General features: G+C 37.0%; 1 protein-coding gene across 1 annotated transcript in view; it reads left to right on the top strand.

The window, feature by feature from the left end:
• Positions 1–25426, top strand: part of hmcn2 (hemicentin 2) — an 88672-nt gene that overhangs the window by 36971 nt on the left and 26275 nt on the right. The window contains 8 exon segments of the mRNA XM_073867736.1: positions 207–351; positions 2213–2325; positions 2854–3007; positions 6837–6996; positions 15038–15165; positions 15422–15667; positions 17208–17291; positions 23826–24023. Of these exon segments, the coding sequence (XP_073723837.1) occupies positions 207–351; positions 2213–2325; positions 2854–3007; positions 6837–6996; positions 15038–15165; positions 15422–15667; positions 17208–17291; positions 23826–24023 (1228 nt within the window).

The raw sequence follows: 25426 nt of genomic DNA, 5'->3' as shown, positions 1-25426 counted from the left end.
GTTGGTCCACTGGCAAAGTTGAACTTAGTTAAAGAAATAGTTCACCCAAATATAAAAATTTCTCACTGGTCTCAATTCACACTTCATGCACCTGTAAATAAACAACAATTAAACTTCAAATATGTTATGAATTTGAATGTACAAAATATTATTGGCCAATTGTGTTAATGCTTGTGTCTATCTTTTGTATGATGATTCTGTTTTAGGTGCGTGTAGGTGGGAGAGTCTTTCTAAGGAGTGACGGCAGTCTCCATGTGGATAGAGCTGTACCCGAAGATGCTGGGATTTATGTGTGCACTGCTATCAATGTAGCAGGATCAGACAATATCACTGTCTTGGTAGAAGTTCATGGTTAGTGCAGAATTATAATTGTGAATCATTGATTTTCATATTTGTTATGTTTTGGTAACTTACATGAGGACAACAAGGTGATAATAAAATAATGATGATAGCTTTAGGCATCCACCATATTGAGCCCAGTCTCCTGAAGATGCGTATAAATAGCACGAAGTGTAAAACTCGTGCAATACATACGCCGAATTCCACTTTGGCGTGCATATGATACGCAAGTCCTTCCCATTCACTTAAACGGTGCATAATTTTTTGTCGTTTTATTTATTGGTTTCTCTTTTTTTTTCCTATTTTTTTTACCATTTTCGCTTGGGTTTAGGGTTAGAACAACTTTTTGTTTTATAAAAATGACATCCTAAACCAAAAACCAAATCAAACCCCAACTCCAAGCGACCATGGCTTAAATATGGACAAAAAAATGGAGAAACCTGTATATTAAATAACCTCATTAAGCAAATCTAAAATCTAACCCTAAACCCAAGCGAAAATGGTTTAAAAAACAGAAAAAATTGAGAAACCAACAAATAAAACGACTAAAAAAGATGCCCCGTCTAAGTGAATGGGAAGGACTTGCGTATCATATGCACGCCAAAGTGGAATTTAGCGTATGTATTGCACGAGTTTTACACTTCGTGCTATTTATACGCATCCTCAGGAGACTGGGTAGCCATATTCCAATAGATGCTTTTCCGTCTCTAAACCGTACTGCTATAATTCACACATAGGCACTATGCATGTGCTGTTAAAACTAAATAGGGAATCTTTGACTGTAACAGTATGCTGTTGACTAATTTCTTAATTATTTCTACAGCATCTGTCCAATTTGGCCTAATGTCTTTAAATACTGTTGAAAATCGTGATTTTCCACTCCTGTTACAACTAAACAGCAGAATAGTTTTTATCAGCTCCGTATCAGCTTGTGAACTTGGCTGAAAGGGACATTCCACTTTTTTTTGAAAATATGGTAATTTTCCAGCTCCCCTAGAGTTAAACATTACCGTTTTGAAATCCATTCATCTGATCTCCGGATCTGGCGTTGCACTTTTAGCATAGCGTAGTGATATTACACACTGCCCGAAAATAGTCCCCTGCCATTGAAAGTAACCAACATAATATCACTATGCCTGCTGCTGCCATGTTACATCAACAAAGTCCTTGATTATTACACCCGAATGAGAGTATAGTTCCTAACCAACTTTTAATTTTCTGGCAGTCTTAGTACACAATGTAACTACAGAAGAGTCAAGTTTTAAATAGGAAAAATATCCAAACTCTTTGGTTATTTTTGAGCGTGATGCTAACGGTCTAATCAGATTCAATGAATTGTGCTAAGCTATGCCAAAAGTGCTAGCGCCAGAACCGGAGATCAGCTGAATGGATTTCAAAACGGTAAGAATCAAATGTTTAACTCTAGGGGAGCTGGAAAATTGGTATATTTTGAAAAAAAGTGGAGTGTCACTTTAAGCTCTTTTTTATGTCAGCTTGTCCTTATTTGTCATGTAACAGGCAATCCGATAAACCAATACATACTTCACACATGTAACATGAAAACTAAACTTGTCTTTTTATGTTACTTCACACATATAAAAACTGAATTTTACACACACAACCTCAAAATTAGAAATTGCGGTTAAAATAAAAAAGCCTACATGTGTAAAAATGATTACTGTTTGTTTGGTTTCAGATATAATATAGCTTATGTAGTCCATAATGCCTCTTAAATAGATCCTAACATTAGAGCTTCATATTTAGAAGTGATAAGCACCTGAATTCCTTGCGAAGTATCTTTAGCAAAGTTCTAATTGTGAACCTCAGGTTGTTAGGTCCACTAAACAGCTGTTATTCTGACCTACTTTGGCAGCCCCTCCCGAAATCAAGTCCGGACCGCTGCACTACACAGCCAACGAGGGCACACCCATCTCCCTGTCCTGTGAAGCAAGTGGGGTCCCTGCACCCACCATCGTCTGGTCCAAGGTACATCACCACGATCGTTTTACTTGAGATCCTCTTTCTCAGTAATGACGCACTTGGCCGTGTCACAATCCTGGCGATGACAGATAGCACTGTGCTAAACAGTAATTTAGCCTAATGGAGGTTAGAGAAGTGCTGACGTCGCCCATTTGTCTTATGATGCATCACTCTCTCAAAGCACCTTTCAAACAAATGTTGAAATGCTCACATCCGCCTAGATCCTTCACAGAGTGTTCATTTTTCCACAGCTATGTTGCAGAACACGATAGATGGGGGGCGCGTTGTCCACTGAATTCACCCGAGGCATGTAAAATGCTATTCTGGTCATGTGAACGTTCTGCTAAAGCTATCTTGTTTTCCGTGCAACAATGGGGTGGGGGTATGTACGGGGAATGCTTGATTCCTGGTAACCTGAGAAGCAGCTTTTGAGGTTTTGCTGGGTCGTGGGGACTTTGAACTGGATTTGGATTCCGGAGTCCAACAGCATGTTGCACGACCTTCTGATTGCCTGCTATCATCTTTTTTCCCCAGGGTCGAGAAGCCAGGGTCATGTCAGCACCTCTTGAAGGACCTGATGGAAGTTTATACATCCCCAGTCCATCAGCGGAAGATGAAGGGGTCTATGTCTGTACCGCCACCAGTGCAGTGGGCTACACCAGCAGAGAGATGCATCTGAGTGTTAACAGTGAGAAATCTCATGAATCAATTTACAAGAATGATCTTTTCACTGCATTAGTCATTTAGGACTTATTCAGGACTTTTGTCTTATCCAAAATTGTGGTATCACTTTGTGGTCGTCTTTGACATTCTGCTGACTATCAGGAACATTGTATCTACATCAACAAACTGCCATTAGAGTATTATTGGACTGTCTGCTTAATATCTACTAACACTTAACTTTGTGATAGTCCCCCAACAGACATTCTATTGCCTACCCAAGTACATGTCAACAGATTTTATTAAATTAATTCCTAAAGGAGGTTACACACCAGGCGAGAAGCACAGCATAGCTTAAAATTTAACATATTATTTTTTATGAATATATACACACTGGCGGCTTCCAATGGCAGCTGTCTGCTGTGACTGGACGCCTGCCGCGCCACAGAGTGCCATTCACATAGTTTAACATTAAGGCCTAGTCCATGGGTATTTTTATAAATAGAGTTTTTTCATCCTTCGTAAAAAAATCTCCACGCCTACATGAACACGCAAACACCCAGGGTGTCAAGAGCATGCCAAACCAACAGATGGTTATATATCCCCAACCGTAAAGCATGTTGGCTAATTAGAACCCTGCTGAAAAAACCAGCATCAAGCCAGCACGGGAATTATGCTGGTCTATGCTGGTTTAGCTGGTGGTCACCAAATGACCAGCATGGGATGCTGGTCCTAATGCTGGTTTGATGCTGGTTTAGCTGGTGCTAATGCTGGTTTGGTGCTGGTTTAGCTGGTGCTAATGCTGGTGCTGATGCTGGTTTAGCTGATGTTCACTAGCAAACCAGCACCAAAACACAACATATGCTGGTCTTGCTGGTATGCTGTTTTTTCAGCAGGGAAGCTGTTGCAGACTCTCACATCAGGCTACAACATCAGAAGACAAAAACTCACTGGCTGCAAGACTGCAGCAGAGTTTTTAAAAATCTTCACCTTAGCAGGAGTTTTCATAAAAGTTGGGTTTCAGTCACCTGATATGGTTTACAGTGCGCAATATAACATGTGTTCATCTGTATACCACTGTTTTCACTGTCCTAGAAATGGGTTGATGTCTTCCTTGTTCTATGAAGTCCCTCCTTCAGAATTACGTATTGAGTTCTGATTGTGTAGTTTGTTTAGTGTGTTGTGATTCGACAGCAGCTTAGCTTAGCCAGAGCCATTTGAGCTTAGCTGGTGACTGACGTATTCCAGTGGGTGGAGTTTAGTCAAAAACTGTTTTATTGATGTCATTCATGTGGGAAATAGAGGGCTGTAGTCCAAACCGGTCCATCACTGTAGGCTTTGAAAGGTGAATTCTGTTAAAGAAAATATAACGCCTGGGGTGTATTCCAGAGAGCAGGGTTAATTTACCATCAGATTAACCCTGAACTTTGGGTTGATCAACCCCAAACTTGCTTACTCTGGGGATGTTGGTTCCAAAAAACAGTTTAAGAGTTAGTTCAATCAACCCGCTGAAAGTAACCCAGAGTTAACGGCTCACGGTAACAACATAAAGGCATTGTCAATGGATCACAGATTTCACTAGTCACCATGGAAACGTCAGAGAACTTAAAAGTTTTTAAATGAGAAATAACATTATAAACCAATACTTTCTGTCAAAATCAACGTTTTATAACGTTATATAAGTCCGTGATTACAAAACAGATAAAATTTATTAATTAATACGAACCTTTTTTACCCCATTTAAGTCCAATATTATATGTGTCTAAACGAAAATACACATAATATTATTTAAATATTATTTAAAAGCCTGTAAAAATAATCATAGATTTTATATATGATTTTAAATATATTAATTATATCTAATTAGATATAATTTGACATAATTAAGATTATCTTTTCTCTTACAAAAATTAACAATGGCTTTACTACAGTTTAAACAAAAAAACATGGTTACAGTAAAACCATGGTAAGGTTTTCAAAAACCATAGTTAAAACCATGGTAAGTGTAGTAAAACCATAGTTTTGCTGAATCAATGCACAGAAAAAACATGGTTACCACAACTTCACACCAATAAAACCATGGTTAATTTTTGTAAGGGCTGTGGCACATAAAGTGCATAAATCTGTCATAAGGCTTATTTACAGTTTTTTTTAGATATGAATGTATTGTGTATGCATAAAATGCACTATGATTATATTCACTACTTGTACTACTTGTACTTATTTCAATGACCCTGTTTAGTTTTTGGACTTTCCATTGTATGACACTGTATCGCCATCTTTTTTAACATTTACTTATCTGATAAATGCACCCTCTTTTAATTGTAAAGCTTCCTTACAGTCCTTACAGATTTTCAATAATTTTGTGTAATGCTTTTCAGTTCACTACACTAAAAATGATCATTCATTTGCATTGGACAATTAGGATCTGCTGTGACAGAAGTGGAGAATAGAAATGTTACATTAGTGTCAATAGTAACATGTTCTAATATATCCTGTATCATCTAATATAACCAAATATCTCAATTTCCCTTTGGCTCAAAAATGATAGCTCAGGAAAGCACAAAAGGCCCATTTTAAAGAAAAAAGGTGATTTAGAAAAAGACCAACTATAGATCAAATGTAGAGAGGGGGCTACAGATCTGAAGTGCATGTTTAAGAAATAAATATGATGCTATGGAATATATATTTATAATTTTATTTCATTGTGTACATGATTCTAACTGATAATAGGAAATCTCTGACCACTATCTGTGATTCAATGGTGTTTCACCAAATGAAGGCTGTGCTTCACGTGTCCTTCTGTGGGTCAGTGTTAAATCGTGCCTGTGCTTCATGGGTGTCATTCTGTGGGTCAGGTTAGATGCACATGCCTATCAGAGACTGCAGGCAGGGGTAACTTCTGTCCCTCTGTAATTATCATTTTGATAGGCATCATGTGTTTCTATTTGTTACTGTAACATTGGCACATTGTCACTTAAGTAAAATATGTTAAGATTTCTGGCTCAATATTGACAATGTATTTGCACACACAATTTATTAGAACTTTAGATTCATCTCAAATTATCTAGTAAGTGAAAGATGAGGTTATTTATGAATTGGCCAAATTTAAATAGAAATGTACTTGTTAACATTAATTAACTGATGGAAATGTGTTTCATACATCTACTGATATTTGGAGATATATTAATGATGAACATAATTAAATGTATAGTATTTAGTCCGAACACAAATATGAATCAATTTTTATTAATAATGGACATAATTAAATGTACAGTAATTAGTCCAATCACAAATATCAATCCATGTTATAAAAAATGTTTCTTAAAAGAAAATATAAATTTTTTAAGACAGCAATAATTATTCGCGACTGTAAATGTAATAAAAAAAATGCTTTAACATTGTAATATTATGCAAAATATATGCTTCCACGCCCACTGCACGCTCATCATAAGTACACGCATGCGCAGACATCCTCCGGAGCCTCGCTTTATTAACTAAAATGAACTTACCCTGCAACATAACCTGCTCCGGAGCAGGTTATCTTCAGAGAGTCAGTTGCTATGGTTACTTACATAACCTGAAAGTTACCTCCGTTTTTGGAACTGAAAGCAGAGGTTATCCGCTTACTTACTCCTAAACATACCCGGGTAAGTCACATAACCTGCTTTCTGGAATACACCCCTGGTGGTGAACTTTGAGCTTTATTATTTTGCAGATATTATTTATGCTCTAACAGCAACATTACACACTAACTAAAGTTTGAAAAGTGAGATCAGGAAGAACGTGACCTTTAAAAGTCCACTAATACTCAGCTACTAAAACAAATTTGTATCTTAAATCTTCCATTTCAATAGCCAAACCAAGAATTGCTGGCGTTGATGAACCACACACAGTAGTTCAAAAGGCAGCTGAGGTGGGATCAGAGGTCATCCTTCCATGTGAAGTTCAAGGAAGTCCTGCTCCTATGGTGACTTGGAGCAGAAACGGGCAACCCATTCCTCCTGTCACAGCCTGGTAAGCCTGGTATAATCAATCTATTGATCACATAAATACACTAAAACTATCCCTATGATTGTTGAACCATGAGAACAATGCGGGTGCCTTTGTGACGGAGTTTGACTTTATCTAAATATTTACGATCGTTTGTAAAGTCCTTCCTTGTAAAACAATGCGGCAATAGTGCATAATAAATGGCAGAAATATGTCCTCGATGAGTGATAAATGATTTCTTGCTGTGAAGAAATGGACCCTGATGAGGTGATTTAGCCATCTATAAAAGACTTCAGCTGTGTCAAAATTTACCCCAGCTGACTTTCCTTACCTCATCTCTAACTCCCATAGACAAGAATTAGAGCCAGTTCTGCTTCAACAGAGCCATTGGTGATCTGTTATTGAGTCACATTAGATTTTATCTTCACGGACTGATGCTTTACATTTATTTGGCTTTACTGAAAATAACATAATCTCTTGTTTTGAGCATTGGATATTATAGTGAATTGGGCAACTCCCTTATATAGATTTCTTCAGAGGCCATAACTGTTTCAGAAATCCATTGAGAGCCATTGGAATTTTAGTTTGTCTTTCCTGATTTTTCTGGGTTTTATCAGAACAGCTACAATATAAGTGCACATGTGAAGAAACAGCACAGAACTGTTTAAATCCCATCATTAATATAAGTCTTAAAGGAACAGTATGTAAGAAATGTATATCAATTAATCATAAAATGGCCCTGATATGTCACTAGACATTAAGAAATCATTTTCATTGCAAATACTTATAACACTGACAACAGTGGTCTGGCCAGGATATTGTCTTTTAAAAAGTGGAGTTGCAGCCTTTAACTGATGTTTATGTTGTCATGTTGTGTGATTGCAGTACCAGTTTTAGCCACAAGTTTTGTGATTGCAATACCAGTTTTGGCCACAATCCTAGATATTGTTCCTTTAAGATCTTTGCACATAGGGTCCAAAATAGGGGTGGGTCGATCCAATACTTCCAGAATTCAGGTATAGAAATTGGATTATATGGAAAAAGTGGTTTCTACTCACCTCTAGTACAAAATACTCATTCAAGCACCCAAGAAGCACCTTAGGAAGGTGCCTTGCTCAAGTTAGCTACACTGTAAAAAGTAAAACATTGCTGTTTTTCATTTGATATAATTTTTTTCATTCCAATAGCCTAAAATTATTAGATTGTTAAGTAAAATTACATTTTGTAATTTGTATGTGTCTTTCAATCTATTTTCTTAGATTGATACAATATAAAATTATAACATAACAATGAAATTCAAATTATACATTCAATCAAAATATTTTCTTAGATTGATACAATATGAAATTATAACACAACAATGAAATTTAAATTATACATTCAATCAAACTATTTTCTTAGACTGAAACAATATAAAATTATAACATAACAATGAAATTCAAGTTATACATTCAATCAAACTATTTTCTAAGATTGATACAATATAAAATTATAACAACAATGAAATTCAAATGATACATTCGATCAAACTATTTTCTTAGATTGATACAATATAATATTATAACATAACAATGAAATTAATATTTTACATTCGATCAAACGACTTTATTAGATTAAGCACGGTTTGCGCATGCGCACAGGTGACAACGCGAGAGAGCTCTGGGAGAGACCGAACGCAGAAGCCGCGACGGACGGCCACCTGCCCAACAGCGCGAACAGGACACGCCCGTCAGGTAAGGAGGAATTAACAATAATTTCACGTCTGCGTTCAGCACTAACACTATAATTTTTATAAGGTGACTTGTTTAGTTTTTATAAGGTGACTGGACCGTTTTACCTAGGCTATAGCCAGGTTTACAGGCTAGCATGACATAGCATAATGTAATGGGGAAACTCATTCAGCATTTAAATACTTAAGTTAACGTCATATCATTTTAATAAACAGACACGCAAATTAGAAATTACTATAACGTAACTTTTTACATTAGCGGTATAGCGTTTACATTTGTATTCATGACTAAGGCTTGAGTATTTTGCATTTCTCTGCTGACACGTTAAACGAATTACCTCAATATGTGATACGCTGAGTTTCCCGCTCGGAGAAACTTTGTCATACTGGCTCTGCTCCAGGCGCTCAATGCCAATATGAACGTGGATTTTATATGTTTTAAAGTTGCGAAGGCGGAAATGAATGTGAGGGAAATTAATTTACACTTTGAACTGTAAAACTGATTAATGTTTGGATTTGAATTTTAGGGAAGCTGCTGCTTGTTCCTGGTGCTCTGAACTCTGACTGACTGATTTCAGTGCTATGAAGAACACACGCCGGATGGCAGAAATGCCTTTACCCCAGTCTTCACTATCGTAATAGTATCGTTGTTTGTTCTTTACTGTATGTGGAAATATCTATGTTTTGTATTTGATTTACATTAGGTATTTGTTCTTATTCTTGTTCTTATGTTGATATATTTTTGTACTGCTACATATGAAATTCAACTTGAAATGAACTGATTACTTGAACTGTCTGTTTGTTTTGCCAAAAAAGTCTGTAAAAACAGTGATTTTTAAAAAAAGATTTAATAAATATTTAAAAGAACGTTTCTATGACTCATTTTAATGTGTGTATATATATTGAGAGAATTTTAAAATTTTAGATTATGGCTATTATGAAGCCTTTCATATTATTTGCAATGAATACATATTTAAGATTGAAGAAAACTCAATTTAGATCAAGTCTGTTTAAAACCATTTTTTTTAATTTAAGCCAATCTAAAATATTGATTTACACCAAATTCAGAAAAGAGTTTGAATGAAATGCAAAAAATTAGTTTGAACTGAATGGTTTCTGAACATTAGGTCAATGTAAAATCTTTATTGTGAATGGTTACTTCAATTTTATTAGGTTAATCCAATGTTTCACTTTTTACAGTGTAAGCGATAGCTTGTTGCTATTTATTCATAGTAAATAGTGCTAACAATACAAGTACTTCATTTTGTATTGTTTTGCAAGGTTCCTGTGCGTGACAAATTTGTAGGCTAATGCATACGAAATTTCGAAATACAGTGTGCAAAGATCATTACTGTAACTACCAGTCAGCTAAGGCGAAAGAATCACACGAGCTTGACTGGAAAACAGATGTTGGGTTCATTATGTTGAGGTTGACGCATCTGGTTGATGCTTTTTCTCGTACTAGTACCCACAGGACAGGAAAATCACCCATAAGATCTTTAATATATCAATTAAAGGTCATCACTGAGATTCATTTGGGGCAAATTGATAATTTTCCTTAAGTTTCTGGTATCTCCAAATGTTCTCGTGAGATATAAAGGCCAGTGATCTCACTCTGGGATGTTTAACTGTGCTCACGCTTGCCGAAATACAAGTCTGTGATTAAGAAAACATTTCAGTACTATATATTTAAAACTGATCAAAATATGCTATTCACATCATAGCTCTATACTCTTACTGTTATTGTTTAATTTGTGTGTCTTTACTTCCTTTATAGAATTTTTAAGAGAAACACCTAAGAAAAAATTGATACTTGTAAGAAGTGTAACTAAGACAACATGAACTAACGGAAAGTCATGATATAGTCTCGAAAAATTTGATTAAATTATTTGTGTGTCCATGGCACGAATTAGCACAAATGTCTTTTTCGTGACACTCGCATGAATTTCTATAGTTTTTCGTGTCCGTGGCACGACTTTCTTTTTCATGTCTTTTTATGTATTGTTTTCTTTATGTTTATGTCTATTTTTAAATCATTGTTGCTTGGGGTTAGATTTTGTGATTGAGTTAGGATGTACTTTTATGTATTGGTTTCTACATGTTTTTCTTCCGCTTTTAAAACTATTCTCGCCTGGAGTTGGGGTTAGAGTGGGGTTTTGGGTTAGGATGTCAAAAAATGTAACAGAAAGTGATTCTAACCCCAAACCCATGCGACAATTGTAAGAAAATAGGAAAAACCAATGAGAAAACAATACATAAGATAAAACAAAAAAGAGTGCACCGGACACGAAAAAATGTTTATAGAAATTCATGTGAGTGACACGAAAAAGACATTCGTGCTCAAGACACAAAAAGCTGAATTTCGTGCCATGGACATAAATAAATGAATCAAATTTTGCGTGACTAGAACACAACTTTCTGTAAGATCAGTTTGAACAAAGACCTCTTTTAGGTCTTCTGAGCTGTAAAAGAGCAACATGTGAGCAATAAATTTGTCTGTTAAATCCAGGCTAAAATCTCATAATCTAACTATGAGATTAGGAGCATTAAAGTTTGATTTCAATCACTGATTTTTCTTTAATATCAATCTTTGACATGGTCTTACTCAGTAATCAAGGTTATATTTTCACAGTATGTTCTTTACATCTATAATGATTGTATGTAGCATTTTAACACAGACTAGGTATGCCAGTCAGTTGAAGGCAGTAAACTTATGATGGCAACAGGAACGGTATTATAAGCATGCTGTGTATTTTTAGATGCCGGAGAGTTGTGATAGCATAAGTCGGAAGGATGCAGCGGACAGGTATTGCAGTGATGTAAGGGTGACAGTCATGGCATTAGGTAATGTAGTATTTTTGCAAAAGCGGGGAATTACTGGAATGGCGAGGCAGTGTGTTCCTGGTAGGAATAGGAATGCGATGTGTAAAATGTGTATGTTTTGACTGATAGTCACAGAGGAAGAAGTGTAGCCTGCGTAATGTAAAAGTCTCCAGGAGCTTCCTGTCTCATAAAACAGCATGTTGACGTCTCCGTCTGCTTGACGAGAATAACACACCACTGCAGAGACATCTGCCACACAGGAAAAAGGACTGTGTGTGGAAAGTGTGTTTCATGTAGAACAGGAATGCCTTAGGGATGTTGGAGGGCACCAGTGCTTTAACCTTTATGAGGTTCAGGTTTTAACTAAGTCTGATGTAATTTTACACGTTCTTTGACTGACTATGTACTGTAGGTTGGTAAGATTTGTCGTTTTGTGCCTTTTCAGTATAGTTAAAAAAATAGCATACTATGTTATATCTATATGTTAAACGGACTGATGTATTGTTTGTAATGTTTACGAACATACCATATTTCCCGGAATATAAGTCGCTTCGTTGTATAAGTCGCATCAGTCAAAAATGCGTTTTGTAGAGGAAAAAACATATATCAGTAGCACTGGACGTATATATGGTAAATGATTTACCAAAATCCAAGCCAAAGAACAGACATTTAATCTAAAAAGGCAAGCTATTCAACTAAACAATAGCACAGAACAACAGGCTGAATAGGTGTCTGTACAGTACATGTTAAAGTAACATAAACATTTACACGATACACAATAACATACAGAACATAACTGGGAGGCTGAATAGGCTAAATTAACACGACAAGCCAAATCAAGTAAAAAAATGTCCCGAAGTCATTACAATTACATAAATACAGAAGCAGTAGATGGTAATTGTTTCTCTTGGTTCATATTAAATCATTAAATCATTTCATCAAGTCGCACCTGACTAGAAGTTACAGGACCCGCCAAACTAGGGCTGTGACGTTACATCGCGTTTCCCATTAAAAAGACCTGCCTGAAATCGATTCTGAATCGCAAGGCTCCGATTCTTTGTTTCATGCACAGTTTGTGAGTGTACTATGGCTCTGTGATCAGTAAGTTAGGAAGTCCTTATCAATCTAAAATCACTATGAATTTGAGTCGTTTATAATGTAAATTTAAAAAAGCAACACTCGTCAAACACAATCATTCAAAATATTTTAATTATCATGAAAATACTTGAAACAATCTGAAGAACAGCGATATAAACATTCCTTTAGACATTTCCTGGAATAGCGTTTGTAATGCTACTTCTTCTGTGGCACAAATGGCGTTTCTACACGAGAGCACCCTCTGGTTTTTGGATGTGGCGGCATTTCACCCTAATTGATTCAAATTCATTCATTGAGAAAATGCGCATTTGCACGATTAATCGTCACAGCCCTACGCCAAAATATAAAAAAGTGCTACTTATAGTCCGGAAAATACGGTATATGGATCGGTAAGACAGTTTAATTCAAAGCAACTTTCAGCACATTTAATGCATTTCTTTTTTGAGTATTTTTCCTTGGGATCAAACATATAACATTTGCATAGCACAACACTTTACCAGTTAAGCTACAATAACAAAACTGAACTTAATAGCAAAACATACAAATTTTGTTGTCGAAAACGCGAATGAAAAATAACATTCAAAATAACGTATTTATGTGCACAAAATGATTTTCAGCTTTAAAATCTATGCAGGATCTCTCAACTTTGCTTTGCATTTTGCAAATATTTGTCTAAACTGTTCATCTAAACTGATGAAAAAACAATCATATGTGTACGATTTTATTGTTATCTCATACTGAAACATTACATTACATTTTTTAAATGCAAATCAATTTCTACTCCCTTTTGTTTCTCTTTCTAAATCGCCCCTGCACTCCTCACTATGATAGTTACCCATAGTCCATCTTTGCAAGTATGCACATGTGTTTCTAAGGAGGCAAATGATATGTCTTTCTGATGGGTCCATCTGTTCACAAGTACACTAATGTCATCCTACTTTGTGTTTGTTTGAATGCATCTGAGCTGATCTGTGTTTGTTTCTGCTGGAATCTGTAGACATTGATGACTGATATCATATAAACGTTACATCAGTGCTATTTCCAAACTTTCTCCCAGGCAAAGGTCAAAATGACCATTAGGCCCTGTTTCCACCGGAAGGTTTTTTCTTGCGGCTGGCGTATATTTATAATTTTTTACAATGGAAGTGACATGCTTTCACGCGGCTCTTACCTTTTCCATGCTTAGCTTTGAGCGCCGAGAGAAAATATTCAACTTTATGAACAACGCTGCCCTGTGTCAGCGTGGGTTTACTCTGGGTATACTCTGGTTTCCTCTAACAGGCCAAAAACATGCAAGTTGGGTCAATTGAAGATAATAAATTGCCCCTTACTTGTGTGGTTCAACTTAATCATGAAAATAGCCATAGAATTGCGTGAAGAATAAATAAAGAACGGAAGAACGCTGAGCTTGACAATGTCACTGTGAATTGTCAAGTTGGCCACCACAAAGCCTTGTTAAAAAGAAATGATAAATAAATCAGTCAAAGCTGTCTCTTCAGGACTGTTGCTTGTCTAGCATACAACTGTAAATAATTACATTAATATGAAACAGCATTTTTATTGTAAACAGATACAGCGTTATTTTGTGCGACTGTGTTGGCGTTTAGCATACATCTTGTTTTTTGTCAGCCTTGCATGGCAGTCTAAATACATGGCGCTTATAAATTGTTTGCTGTGATTGTGATTCTGGTGTAAATATATCTGTGTAAGATTGAAACGTTTCGTGCAACATTTGCTGCTCCAGATGGAGCTTCTGTCCAGCTTCTTCAAACAGGACACGTTCTTGCATACCAACACAGTGAGATGGAACAGAATGCAGGTGCCTCTCAAGACGTGCTTTTTAAAGTTGAACGTCTTTTCAATTGAAGTGATGTCTTGAAAGTAAACAGCGTGTTACTCGGTATAAACAATTTTACATAAAGACAGCACAGACGGAGACTGAAACGCATCCTAACTCGTGGGAATGGCCTATTAACTCTTCCATGTGGAGGAAAAACAAAATTACTTTCAGAATTATATCAATTTATGAGAAATGATTCATTGGCCAGGTGGAACCAATCTCTGTTCTGGATCTTAGTCCGTTAATTGGTAGCTTCAGCGATAATCCATATGTGCAGGGATTGTCAGTGATGGAGAAGTTAGTCCCATATGGGATTTAGTGAATATAGGAACCTTTGTAGCTTCCTTTCAGAGTTACTTTTATTTGTATATCAGATTAGTTGTCATAATAAAGTTGCTAAGCAAAATTATTAAGACCAGCTGATTTTATCGATCGGTGTCAGTTTCCGAGTTAGAAACTTGCTCATGTGCATGAACAAATGACCACACGTTCATGTGCGCCACAATGCAACAGTAGACATGTGTTTACTCAAAAGCAAGTCTTCACAATCAGATTTTGAACTTTCTCTCACACAGGTTTACAGTTTTGTCGTCTGGTTCTTTGAAGATTAGCGATGTCAGGCTAATAGACAGTAAATTCTACACCTGTTCTGCTGCTAACCCAGCTGGAAACGTCTCACTTACCTACAATTTACAAGTACAAGGTACAATCTAATAGCTCTGAGATTTATCTGCATACAGTACATTTTGAAGGAGTACTGTAGATTTATCTTTGCACCACAATACTTTTTGGAGGCTGTGTTAAATAATGATACTCCCAAAAACTTTAAAGAACACATTTAAAAGATACATGTTAAAAACCATGATGTTAATGTTGTGCTTTTTTGTATATTTAGTTATAACAAATAGTTTGAAATAACCAAGGAAGCAGACTTTTAAATATCCATCTTATCTTAACAGCTAAACCAAGAATTCAACCAGCACCTGCTTCTCTTAAGGCTCTCATTGGACAGATGGTGGTGTTACCATGCGTGGTTCAAGGAGAACCAAGTCCTCAGATCAGCTGGCTTAATAATGGACTTCTTGTGAGCAATGACAGAATGCTAAAGATCCAAGCAGTCCAGCATTCAGACAGCGGTACTTACAGTTGTGTAGCCAAAAACAGTGCTGGAGAACATACCATAAAGATTGTTCTGCAAGTGTTAGGTACAGTATATTTGGTAATTAATTTGTGTGAAAACTGTATTTTAAACTACGTGTATGTTTTGATAATCGTTCTGAGTTGGATCTCTAGCAAAATTCCTTTAAAAAATGCAATTATTTCAGCTTTTTGCTCAAAATTTTGTATTTTTGAATAAACTTACCCATATTCAAGAGGATATAAAAAGAAAACAAATGAAGATAGGATGAAAAGTTTTTTCCCGTTTTGTTTGTTTGTTTCTTTGTTTGTTTGAAAGCAGAGGGTCTGTTCTTTCCTTTATATATATATATGTGTATGTTTATATATTTATAGAAGAACATTTTTTTCTGGAAGGCATTTTGTGGAACTTTTGTGAAAATCACAAAACATGCTGGCGGGCAAATTGGGAAATGAGTTAACAAGGCAACTAATCAGTGGCCTAATAAACTGTTAAACAAATGACTGTAATTTTGTATACTAGATACTAGTTCTTTTTTATAATACTATACAGTATATCCCAAATGCCACTTTTTATTTGCATGTATAACTCTGCATTTACCGTAAGGCTGCTTTGCTACAGTCAGGGTTGCCAGGTTTTCACAGCAAAATCCACAGAATTGCTCTTAAAACTTTCCTAAAAAAATATGGCCCAATCGCGTTGCAAGGGGAGTTCTCTGGTAAAAATCAGCGTTTTGGCACGGTTCAGCTGCTAAAACTCCCATTACCAGGGCTAAATATCACATTATTGGAATTGCTTCAACCCGCGAACATGAAAGACAGCCCTCGGCAATGGTATTAAAGTAGCTTAATTTCGTGGGAAAACCGCAGACTTCGCAAACCTGGCTACAATGCAAATTGTGAAATCTGTAAAGAAATTAATTTGAATTTAATTGAATCGAATCAAATACGCATCTGCATTGAAATGTCTGTGTAAATACTCAGTACATTTGCCACTTTTGTACAACCTCCATGTAGTGTATAAATATTTGATAATATAAAATATAATTACTGTAGAAGCTAAACAAATATGTCACTCTGTCTGTGAAAACACGGTTAAAGTATTTGGTGTGATTTAGGGGTGGTTTCCCAGACAGGGATTATTTTAAACTAGCTCATAGTTTAATTAGGAAATAAAACTAGTTTTAACAAAAATGCCTTACTAAAAACAAAGGGCACTGATGTATTTTAAGATATATCAGTGCAAGTGTTTCAGCTCTTACATTTATTTTGGTTTAGGACTATAGTGTAATCCCTGTCTGGGAAACCACCCCTTACTGCTTTCTACATAAAATCATCCTACCATTCTGTGAAAATACAATCCTGATATTTTACATTTTGACTGGTAAGGTCATGTCAAAGATTAAAATCAATGTAAAATCAAACTTTGATTCCTAATTACTTGACGAGCCTTTAGACGCGGTGAAGGTCCATCACAAAGGGTTGGTTTAACATCACAAATGTAAATGGTCACAAATCACATATCCCAGTGTTCCTCTGTCCCCCTAAAGCTGACCTTTAGCTTTGGACCTTTAATGTTAACCCTGTGATCTGTGTGTGTGGTTACAGAGGCCCCTTATTTCGAGACAAATGGAGAGACCATCATTGAGAGCGTGGCCAACAACAGAGTGATCATTCCTTGCCCTGCACGAGGTAGGTCACAGAGGGATGGATGATGAGAGGAACCCCTGCTGAGAAGACCAGCATATGTTGTTGTTTATGCTAGTGCTTAGCATGAGGCTTTAGTATCCTCAACAGACCTCTAAACCGGTTTACTCTAGAATACATAATTTGTTAAACAGCTTTAACAGCTAAGTTTATTTGGTCAACAGCATTACTATGCCCCTCACCTAATAGTTTCTAACCAGCACAAGAGTACACTTACAATACATCACAGTGAAACACGATACTGGCAAATCAAATTGTCTTGCTGTTCTCTTAAATGTTTTATGTCTCACTTAGGGCTGTCACGATTCTGAATTTCGGCTGACGGTTAATTGTCTGATAAATTGCGATGATTATGTTAATTAATTGCCTGTTTTAGGACTTTGCAGATTATGACGATTAATTGTCTGTTTTATTGCTTTGACATTTAATTCTCATACATTTTTTTGTTTGTTCATGAAATAATTTTCACACATTGTTGTGATTATTTAAATTAAATATTTTGCAAGGTTTACCTGGCAGTAAATATTAATACACACAACACATATTTAAAAATAATTATTTAATGCATATATCTTTGCTGCAAATAAATAAATAAATTCCTTCCAGATCCTTAAGAATAGCATCCTTCACTTCCCTAAATTTGGAATTGCTGTTTTGGAAATGTATGTTTTACCTGACACTTCATACTACTAATCAAAGTTTTGCAACATTTCTTTAAATGCAGTTTTTTCCACTGTATTGAATGGCTTTGCAATGTATCGCGTTACACTTTAAGTTAAGGAGCGCCATCTGATACGGTCTAATTTATACAGGCGCTGCAGCTCCCCCTTGTGTTTTTTAAAGAGATGTGCAATCATTGCGGTGATCTGAAATTGCGATAAGACAATTATTTAATCATTGTGACAGCCCTAGTCTCATTTATAGAGAAATGATTTGAAATTTCTTTTCAAATTGCAGTTTATTAAGCATCATATATGACCTGATTGGCTACAATTGTGTCACTTTCAGGAGAAGTTACAACATGGAAAGTGGGTAGCACAGTTACCTCAAAGCAATAAGGTCCCATTTTGAGCTTGATCGGGAGGACTTTCTGAGTGGAGTAAGCATGTTCTCCAAGGCTTTTCTGCTTTTTAAAATGTATGAACTTTTTAAATTTGGTGGCTCATTGACTCCTGTGGCCCAATGGAATAGAAAAGTGTCCATCAAGATATATATACACTCACCGGCCACTTTATTAGGTACACCTTACTACTACCGGGTTAGACCCCCTTTTGCCTTCAGTCTTAATCCTTCGTGGCATTGATTCAACAAAGTTCTGGAAACATTTCTCAGAGATTTTGGTCCATATTTGAGTACAGTAAACTCATTGCCATGTTCAGGAAACCAGTCTGAGATGATTTTTCCTGCTGGAAGTAGCCATCAGAAGATGGGTACACTATGATCATAAAGGGTTGGACATGGTCAGAAACAATGCTCAGGTAGGCTGTGGCGTTGACACAATGCTCAACTGGTACTAATGGGCCCAAAGTGTGGCAAGAAAACATCCCCTACATCATTACACCACCACCAGCAGCCTGAACCGTTGATACAAGGCAGGATGGATTCATGCTTTGATGTTGTTGACGCCAAATTCTGACCCGAGACTCATCAGACCAGGCAACGTTTCTCCAATCTTTTATTGTAAAATTTTGGTGAGCTTGTGTGAACTGTAGCCTCATTTTCCTATTCTTTGCTGTCAGGAATGACACCCAGTGTGGTCTTCTGCTGCTGTAGCCCATCCGCCTCAAGGTTTGACGTGTTGTGCGTTCAGAGATGCTCTTCTGCATAGCTCGGTTGTAACGAGTGGTTATTTGAGTTACTGTAGCCTTTCTATCAGCTCGAACCAGTCTGGCCATTCTGCTCTGACCTCTGGCATCAACAAGGCACTTGCCCCCACAGAACTGCTGCTCACTGGATATTTTATCTTTTTTGGACCATTCTCTGTGAACCCTAGAGATGGTTGTGCATGAAAATCCAACTAGTTTAGCAGTTTCTGAAATACTCAGATCAGCCTGTCTGGCACCAACAACCATGCCACGTTCAAAGTCACTTAAATCACCTTTCTTTCCCATTCTAATGCTCGGTTTGAACTGCACCAGATCGTCTTGACCATGTCTACATGCCTAAATGCGTTGAGTTGCTGCCATGTGATTGGCTGATTAGAAATTTGCGTTAATGTGCAGTTGGAATGGTGTACCTAATAAAGTGGCCGGTGAGTGTATATATTTTGCATACTGAGGTTTTAGACATACTATTCATTATGCATACTGTTTGTCACCTACTATTTTGCAAGCATGGAGCTGGTGCAAGCTGGTGTTTTTTCAGGGGGTGCGGAAATTTTGTACATTTTAGTTGTAGTATTTCCTTTGCATGCCCAGAATTTATTCCATAAACGATGACCATAAATGAGCAAAACTCACATATTTACATTGATTTAAAATACAGTACTTGCTGGGGGTGAATTTATAGACAGACGTTCTGTGTCTAAATAAACCATGGAATATGATACTGAATGAGATACATTGCTCAGAGTGCTACAGCTTCAGCACCATTATGAACAGCGTAGCTCACCCTGCCATGAAAGCGTCGCCTCAGTGTCTTCGGGAGCCCTGTTTTCCATTTCCCTCCAACTCGCACCAGATGGTCTATTTTCTCATCTCAGCCTCATCCTGGCTGCTGTAATTGTCTGTTTCTCTTCTGGTTTGGTAACACTTTACTCAGGTTGAATCAACAGCTCTCGTTGCATAAACAGACTTGGAGAGGGGAAGGTGTTGTGTGTGATTTTGTGATTGTGACACTATCTGCTAATGTACATATTGTACCGTATATGCCATGAGATGATAGGTGTTGTTGTGATGGAAACGTGCCATGGCAACCCTTCACGAGTTGCAGTTATGACATGATAAATGTGTTTCGTGACTGCGTGTGTGTGTGTATGAAGTGCTATATGGTGCAGCTGTAACTTTACTCTTCTGCCTCTGAGGACCACATCTGCTTTTCTGCACAAGAGGGCCCACTGGGAAAGGAATCTTAATTGGGGCCGCCGCAGGGCGAGAGGAGTGAGAGTGCAGGGGAGGAAAGTGTTTGATGGGTCTTGTTTGCAGCAAGATAAGAGATGACCTTCAATAGGGCTGGGAATTAGCAGGGACCAGGTGATATATCAAACTAATATCTGGGTTATAATATGATGGTAATACAATAGGCGTTATACTAAATGTCACATGAACAAACTAGAAAGCAGGTCTCTTCGTATCCACTTTTTGGTGAAAGTATTTACAGCTGTATAACCTGACAGTTTTCTATGGATTTTAAAGAAATCAGCAAAACTATAGGTTTTTTTATTATAGTTTTTAATTCCGTTTTAGATATGGAGATATGGAAAAAAAAGTGCAGGACTTGTTTGATTTTTAAAGAGTTATTAAGAGTGATAAGACGATCTTATTCACCCTTTGTGTGCTGTTTTGTTCATAACACATTCTGAGTATATTTTGGTTTAATAGAAATAATTCAGTATTCGTTGAATTAAAGTATGTTAAGGGTAATCTGAAAGCCTTGCTCTAATGGTAGCTACTGTCGCAAAATTATGTGAAAAATTTCACTAAAAATGTTTGTTGGCACGAGTGTTCTGGCATGGGTAAATAATTACAATACTTTTAAAAATTGACTTTTTTTCCCAGGGCTGGTTCTGTTTCGAAACAGAAAATTGCAGTAAAGTGTCAAGTCATCCCATTAATTTGCATTTAATTGCTATAGTTTTTTTGTGGTATTCTAGTTCCTATAATTTTGTTGTTATGGTGACTAATGTTTCAGTCTGGCTAAGACATCCGTGTAGCAGCTATGCAAGAGAATATGACTGAAAAAATGGTCAAAAATATAGTGACAATCATCAAAAGGCTCAGAAGCTTGCATTTACAATAAGGATCACAATTCACAGACAGTAACGTTCCAACTTAAACTCAACCTCTTGTATTAAAGATTTATATGAGATTAAAATGTAATGTATAAGCAAAAAGGTACGAGAGGCTGTGCTCCGATTCGTCGTGCCTTATAGTGCGTTTACACCAACCGCGTTTCAGGTGTCAAAATCGTGTCTATCGCCCCTAGTTTGTCGCTTGAACAGTTTGAATGCATTCAAAAGCAAGCATTTGACGTGCGTCAGAGGCAAAATCCGCTTCTTGTGGGAGGGGCAAGTGCTATGCGGTTGTCTGTTTGCAAGATGACTGATGTTGATTGTGCATTTGTTGAGAGAGTTACCGGTTTGTATTTGGTAACCTTATTATAGGGGGAAAATAAATGGCGCGGGTCGATAAACGTCACGTGACTCAAAAGTGAAATGTGTATTACAACTAACCAGGTTGCCCAATGTCCTCACTGACACTCTTCCAAGCGAGGTCCTTTTTATTCCTGTCTCTATAGAAATAAGAACTTGTGTCGTATAGCTCCAGGTGACTGCTTCGGACAATATCAAGCGTTCCTTCAGGTTGAATGAGTGACTCCGCCACAGCAGCAAGCAGGCTCCTGATTGGTTAGCGTGGCGCGAAATTCCGCCAAAGTTCAAATGTTTCAACTGAGGCGTCAGCTGCCAATTCGCGTCAAACACAAAATGCACAAAAAGCACCATTCGCGCGTACCACGGCAGACGCTTAATTTGCACCATTCGTGTGAACTAGAAACGCGTCTTCCGCGCCAAATGCCTCATCTGCGCCGCGAGACCTCCAGACGCACGTCAACGCATGTTCACATTGACTTAACATTGAAATCACTCGCGCTTCACGTTTCTACCGCGGCTGGTGTAAACGCAGCATTACAACACCCTTCAGCCATGTGTGATTTTTAGTATTTGATAGAATAGATAATAAATGTAAAAAAACTTGCAATTTTCTTAGTGATATCAGTGACACAGATTTTACATTTGAACACAGCTATAACTCTTCCTCCAATAATACTTCATCCAAAATGTGCAGTGTTTGGGACTCCACTAGAAGGCAATCCTTCACAAACCACTCCATTGTATTAGCACTTAGTCTTACATTGAAAGACATGGGCGCACCCTCGAAAATCAGAATAGTTATAAACAGTATATTTTCTTGTTCACACAAAACATATTTAGCACACGCATCATTTGAAGTATTGTAAGTGGGATTTCTGAAAAATAAACGGCTCCTAATGTAATCCTGTAATGTCAACATTGCCAGCTGTGCACATCATTCCTTAAGTCACGAAAACAATAAATCCAAACATTATGACTATAAACATCTGCTCTGTAAGTTCTGATTGTCTTATGACTTAACTTGGATAGTTCACTCTAAAATGAAAAATGGTTCTTATTTGTTCAAAACCTATGTGGCTTTCTTTCTCCCATCGAAGACAAAAGGAGATGTCAGGATGTTAGCTATTCAAGCTTTACTTGTAAATGGCTAGCAGTGCTCCTGGTGAAACCAAACGCAAATAAACACTTGCCCAAATGGCTTTTGCAGGCAGTTTAAGAGTTGATTGTAAAACATGTACAAGGTTGACCTTTGCCCTGTTACCCCCCTGAGGAAAACTTATAAGAGGATATGTTTTCAAAGCTCAAGGGAATTACTAGACATCCCATTTATGTTTCTTTTAGGAATTTTGACTCCTTGGCAAAATTGAAAGGAATGAGATGGTTGTTGACAAAGTACTGTAATAGTATGAAGCTACTGTATAAAGTTTATGGATAGCAAATACTGTAAAAAATTTGCTGTAATTATGCAGCTGGTTGCCAGTAACTAGAAGATAAAGACTAAAAAATGTTCATTTAACTTTGAACAAACTGTTGCCAGTAAATAACATAAATGTAAAATCTACAGTAACTTACTGGCAGCTAGTTGCCAGTAATACCCAGTAATTTTTTACAGTGAAGTTTTGAGTAGTTTAATTTCTTAAACTTTAGTAAAAGCACATGTAGAAAGTCTTTTTCTCAAGAGAAAAATCTGACACTTAAGCAACCTTCTCTGTTTAATCTCATTTCTGCAATTTGTAGACACGACTACAATATTAATGAGATTTCATTATGCCATTTTTCCCATGGGTTAAATCTATGCTAAGAGATCTGAAGGCTGGATACGAACCCATTGATGTATTTGAACTCTTATTGATGTCCTAAAGTCTCTGGACTCTTGATTTTGTCTGTGTGCTATAAATCTAGATCTAAGCGTTAGTTGATCAGTTCTCTTCTGATATACTGTGTCTCGCATTTTAACTCTGTGAATGTACAGTAACCTCAAAGTATTGTTTGACAGGAAGCCGATCTTCTTTTTTGATCCATTTGCTGCCGTCCTCTTCGTCTCTGCTCTTTGTTGTCTGGCTGTCAGATGTATAGAATTCTGGTCTGGTTCTTAAGCTCTGGAGATGTGCTTTAATGTGCACTGGGAATTTTGATACTGTCTCTCCTGATCCATGTCTGCATCTTCACACTGTTTCTTTCTTCCCTGGCTCTTTTCATCTCCTGGCAAGGATCTCCTCCTCCTTGGGTGCGATGGTTCAAAAACGGCCTGGAGATCCATATGGAGCAATCGGAACATGGTGTGTCTGCAGCTGAAGATGGCTCGCTGCTGATTGGCTCAGCTTCAGCCAGTCACAGCGGAGATTTTAAGTGTGTGGCCACTAATGAAGCAGGCTCTGTGGAAAGGAAGACCAGGCTAAAGGTCAATGGTGAGATTCTTGCATCATTTCCGAGTAGCTTTTCAATATTAAAGAAAAACATAGGCCTACAACTACGGTAATAGAGAACTGTTCCGATTATTTTTCTACACGCAAATGCAGTGAATAGAAATTGTGAATATTTTAAGATTTTAAAAGAATATAAAGTATTCTAAACACTAAAAATGAAGAGCACAGATGCAAAAGCCGCTAAACGTCACCCCCAAAAATTACAATGATAAAAACTAAATGTTCTTAACACGTTTAAATTTTAAAATGACCTAGTTCAGTTCATAGTTCATATTGTTCACAGTTCCAAAAATGAACTAATTTATACTTTCTTTTTCCCATATGATTTTTTTTAAATTATTGTCATTATAGCCCATATAGAACCACAGACAGCAATTATTTTACACTGAAGCTAAATGCGTAGATTTTATCTTCATATCCAACTTTAAATCCTTATCCAACCAGGGTTACATTAGCATTGACTGTCTTTTAATTTTTGTATTTGCTTGCACATACCCTGAAAGGCTAGCCGGGTGCTTCAAGGGGGTCGCACACCGGACGAGAAGCGGTGTGTCGCGTGTAGGACAACTCGCAGGTATCGCACACCGCACGTGCACGTTAATAAGCATGAGCTTAGTCAGAGTCTATTTCAAGATCCAGAATATGCGTTAGCAGCCTATGTTAATCGCTAATGTTATTTAATGTTAAACAATGTGAGTGGCGCGCTGTGGCAGGGATTTCAGCAGCGTCCAGAGTCAGTGTTTCACCTCCGTGCTGCTTTTTGTTTTGATGACGCATGCAGCCGTGCGGGGGCACGCAATAGCAACAATAACTTGCAAAAACAAGACATTAAAACAACAAATACAGCACAAGCACACACTCATACAACTGGTACAGACTGTCAGCTCATTTCCATTATAAAGTGCAAAAGACCACAAACTATGCGCAAAAATATTTTGAACTTCGATCCGCGGTGCTCGCGCTTTGCTCGACCCAACAACAAACCACCCTCGCGCGGTGCAAGCCATTGAAATGAATGGGTTTCATAGCGTAGCGCACTGCGTCCTAAAAGCCGCTTTACCATAATCATGTCGTAATGCTGTTAACGGTCTATAGCCACACTTCACATTTAAAATGAAAAAGAACATTCTAAATGTTCTAATATCCATATTTTACATGATCCATAAAATGTCGCAAAAAACACATTGCTAGTATCAAGTCACAAATATGCTTAAGACGTAAGACGCATGAGACGCGGCAATACATCCAATCAGAGAAACTGGTCTATTTTAATTAAAGAAAACATATATCAACTATATTTTCCTCATTTGATTACATTACAAGTCATGAAACATTCAATGTTTCATTTATTTGAATTATTCTTGAAATATATTAAATTAATAAAA

The sequence above is a fragment of the Misgurnus anguillicaudatus genome, chromosome 5 (genome assembly GCF_027580225.2).
Source record: "Misgurnus anguillicaudatus chromosome 5, ASM2758022v2, whole genome shotgun sequence".
NCBI lineage: Eukaryota > Metazoa > Chordata > Actinopteri > Cypriniformes > Cobitidae > Misgurnus > Misgurnus anguillicaudatus.
The sequence above is the reverse complement of the archived record's forward strand: the minus strand, read 5'-3'. Positions and strand labels throughout refer to the sequence as shown.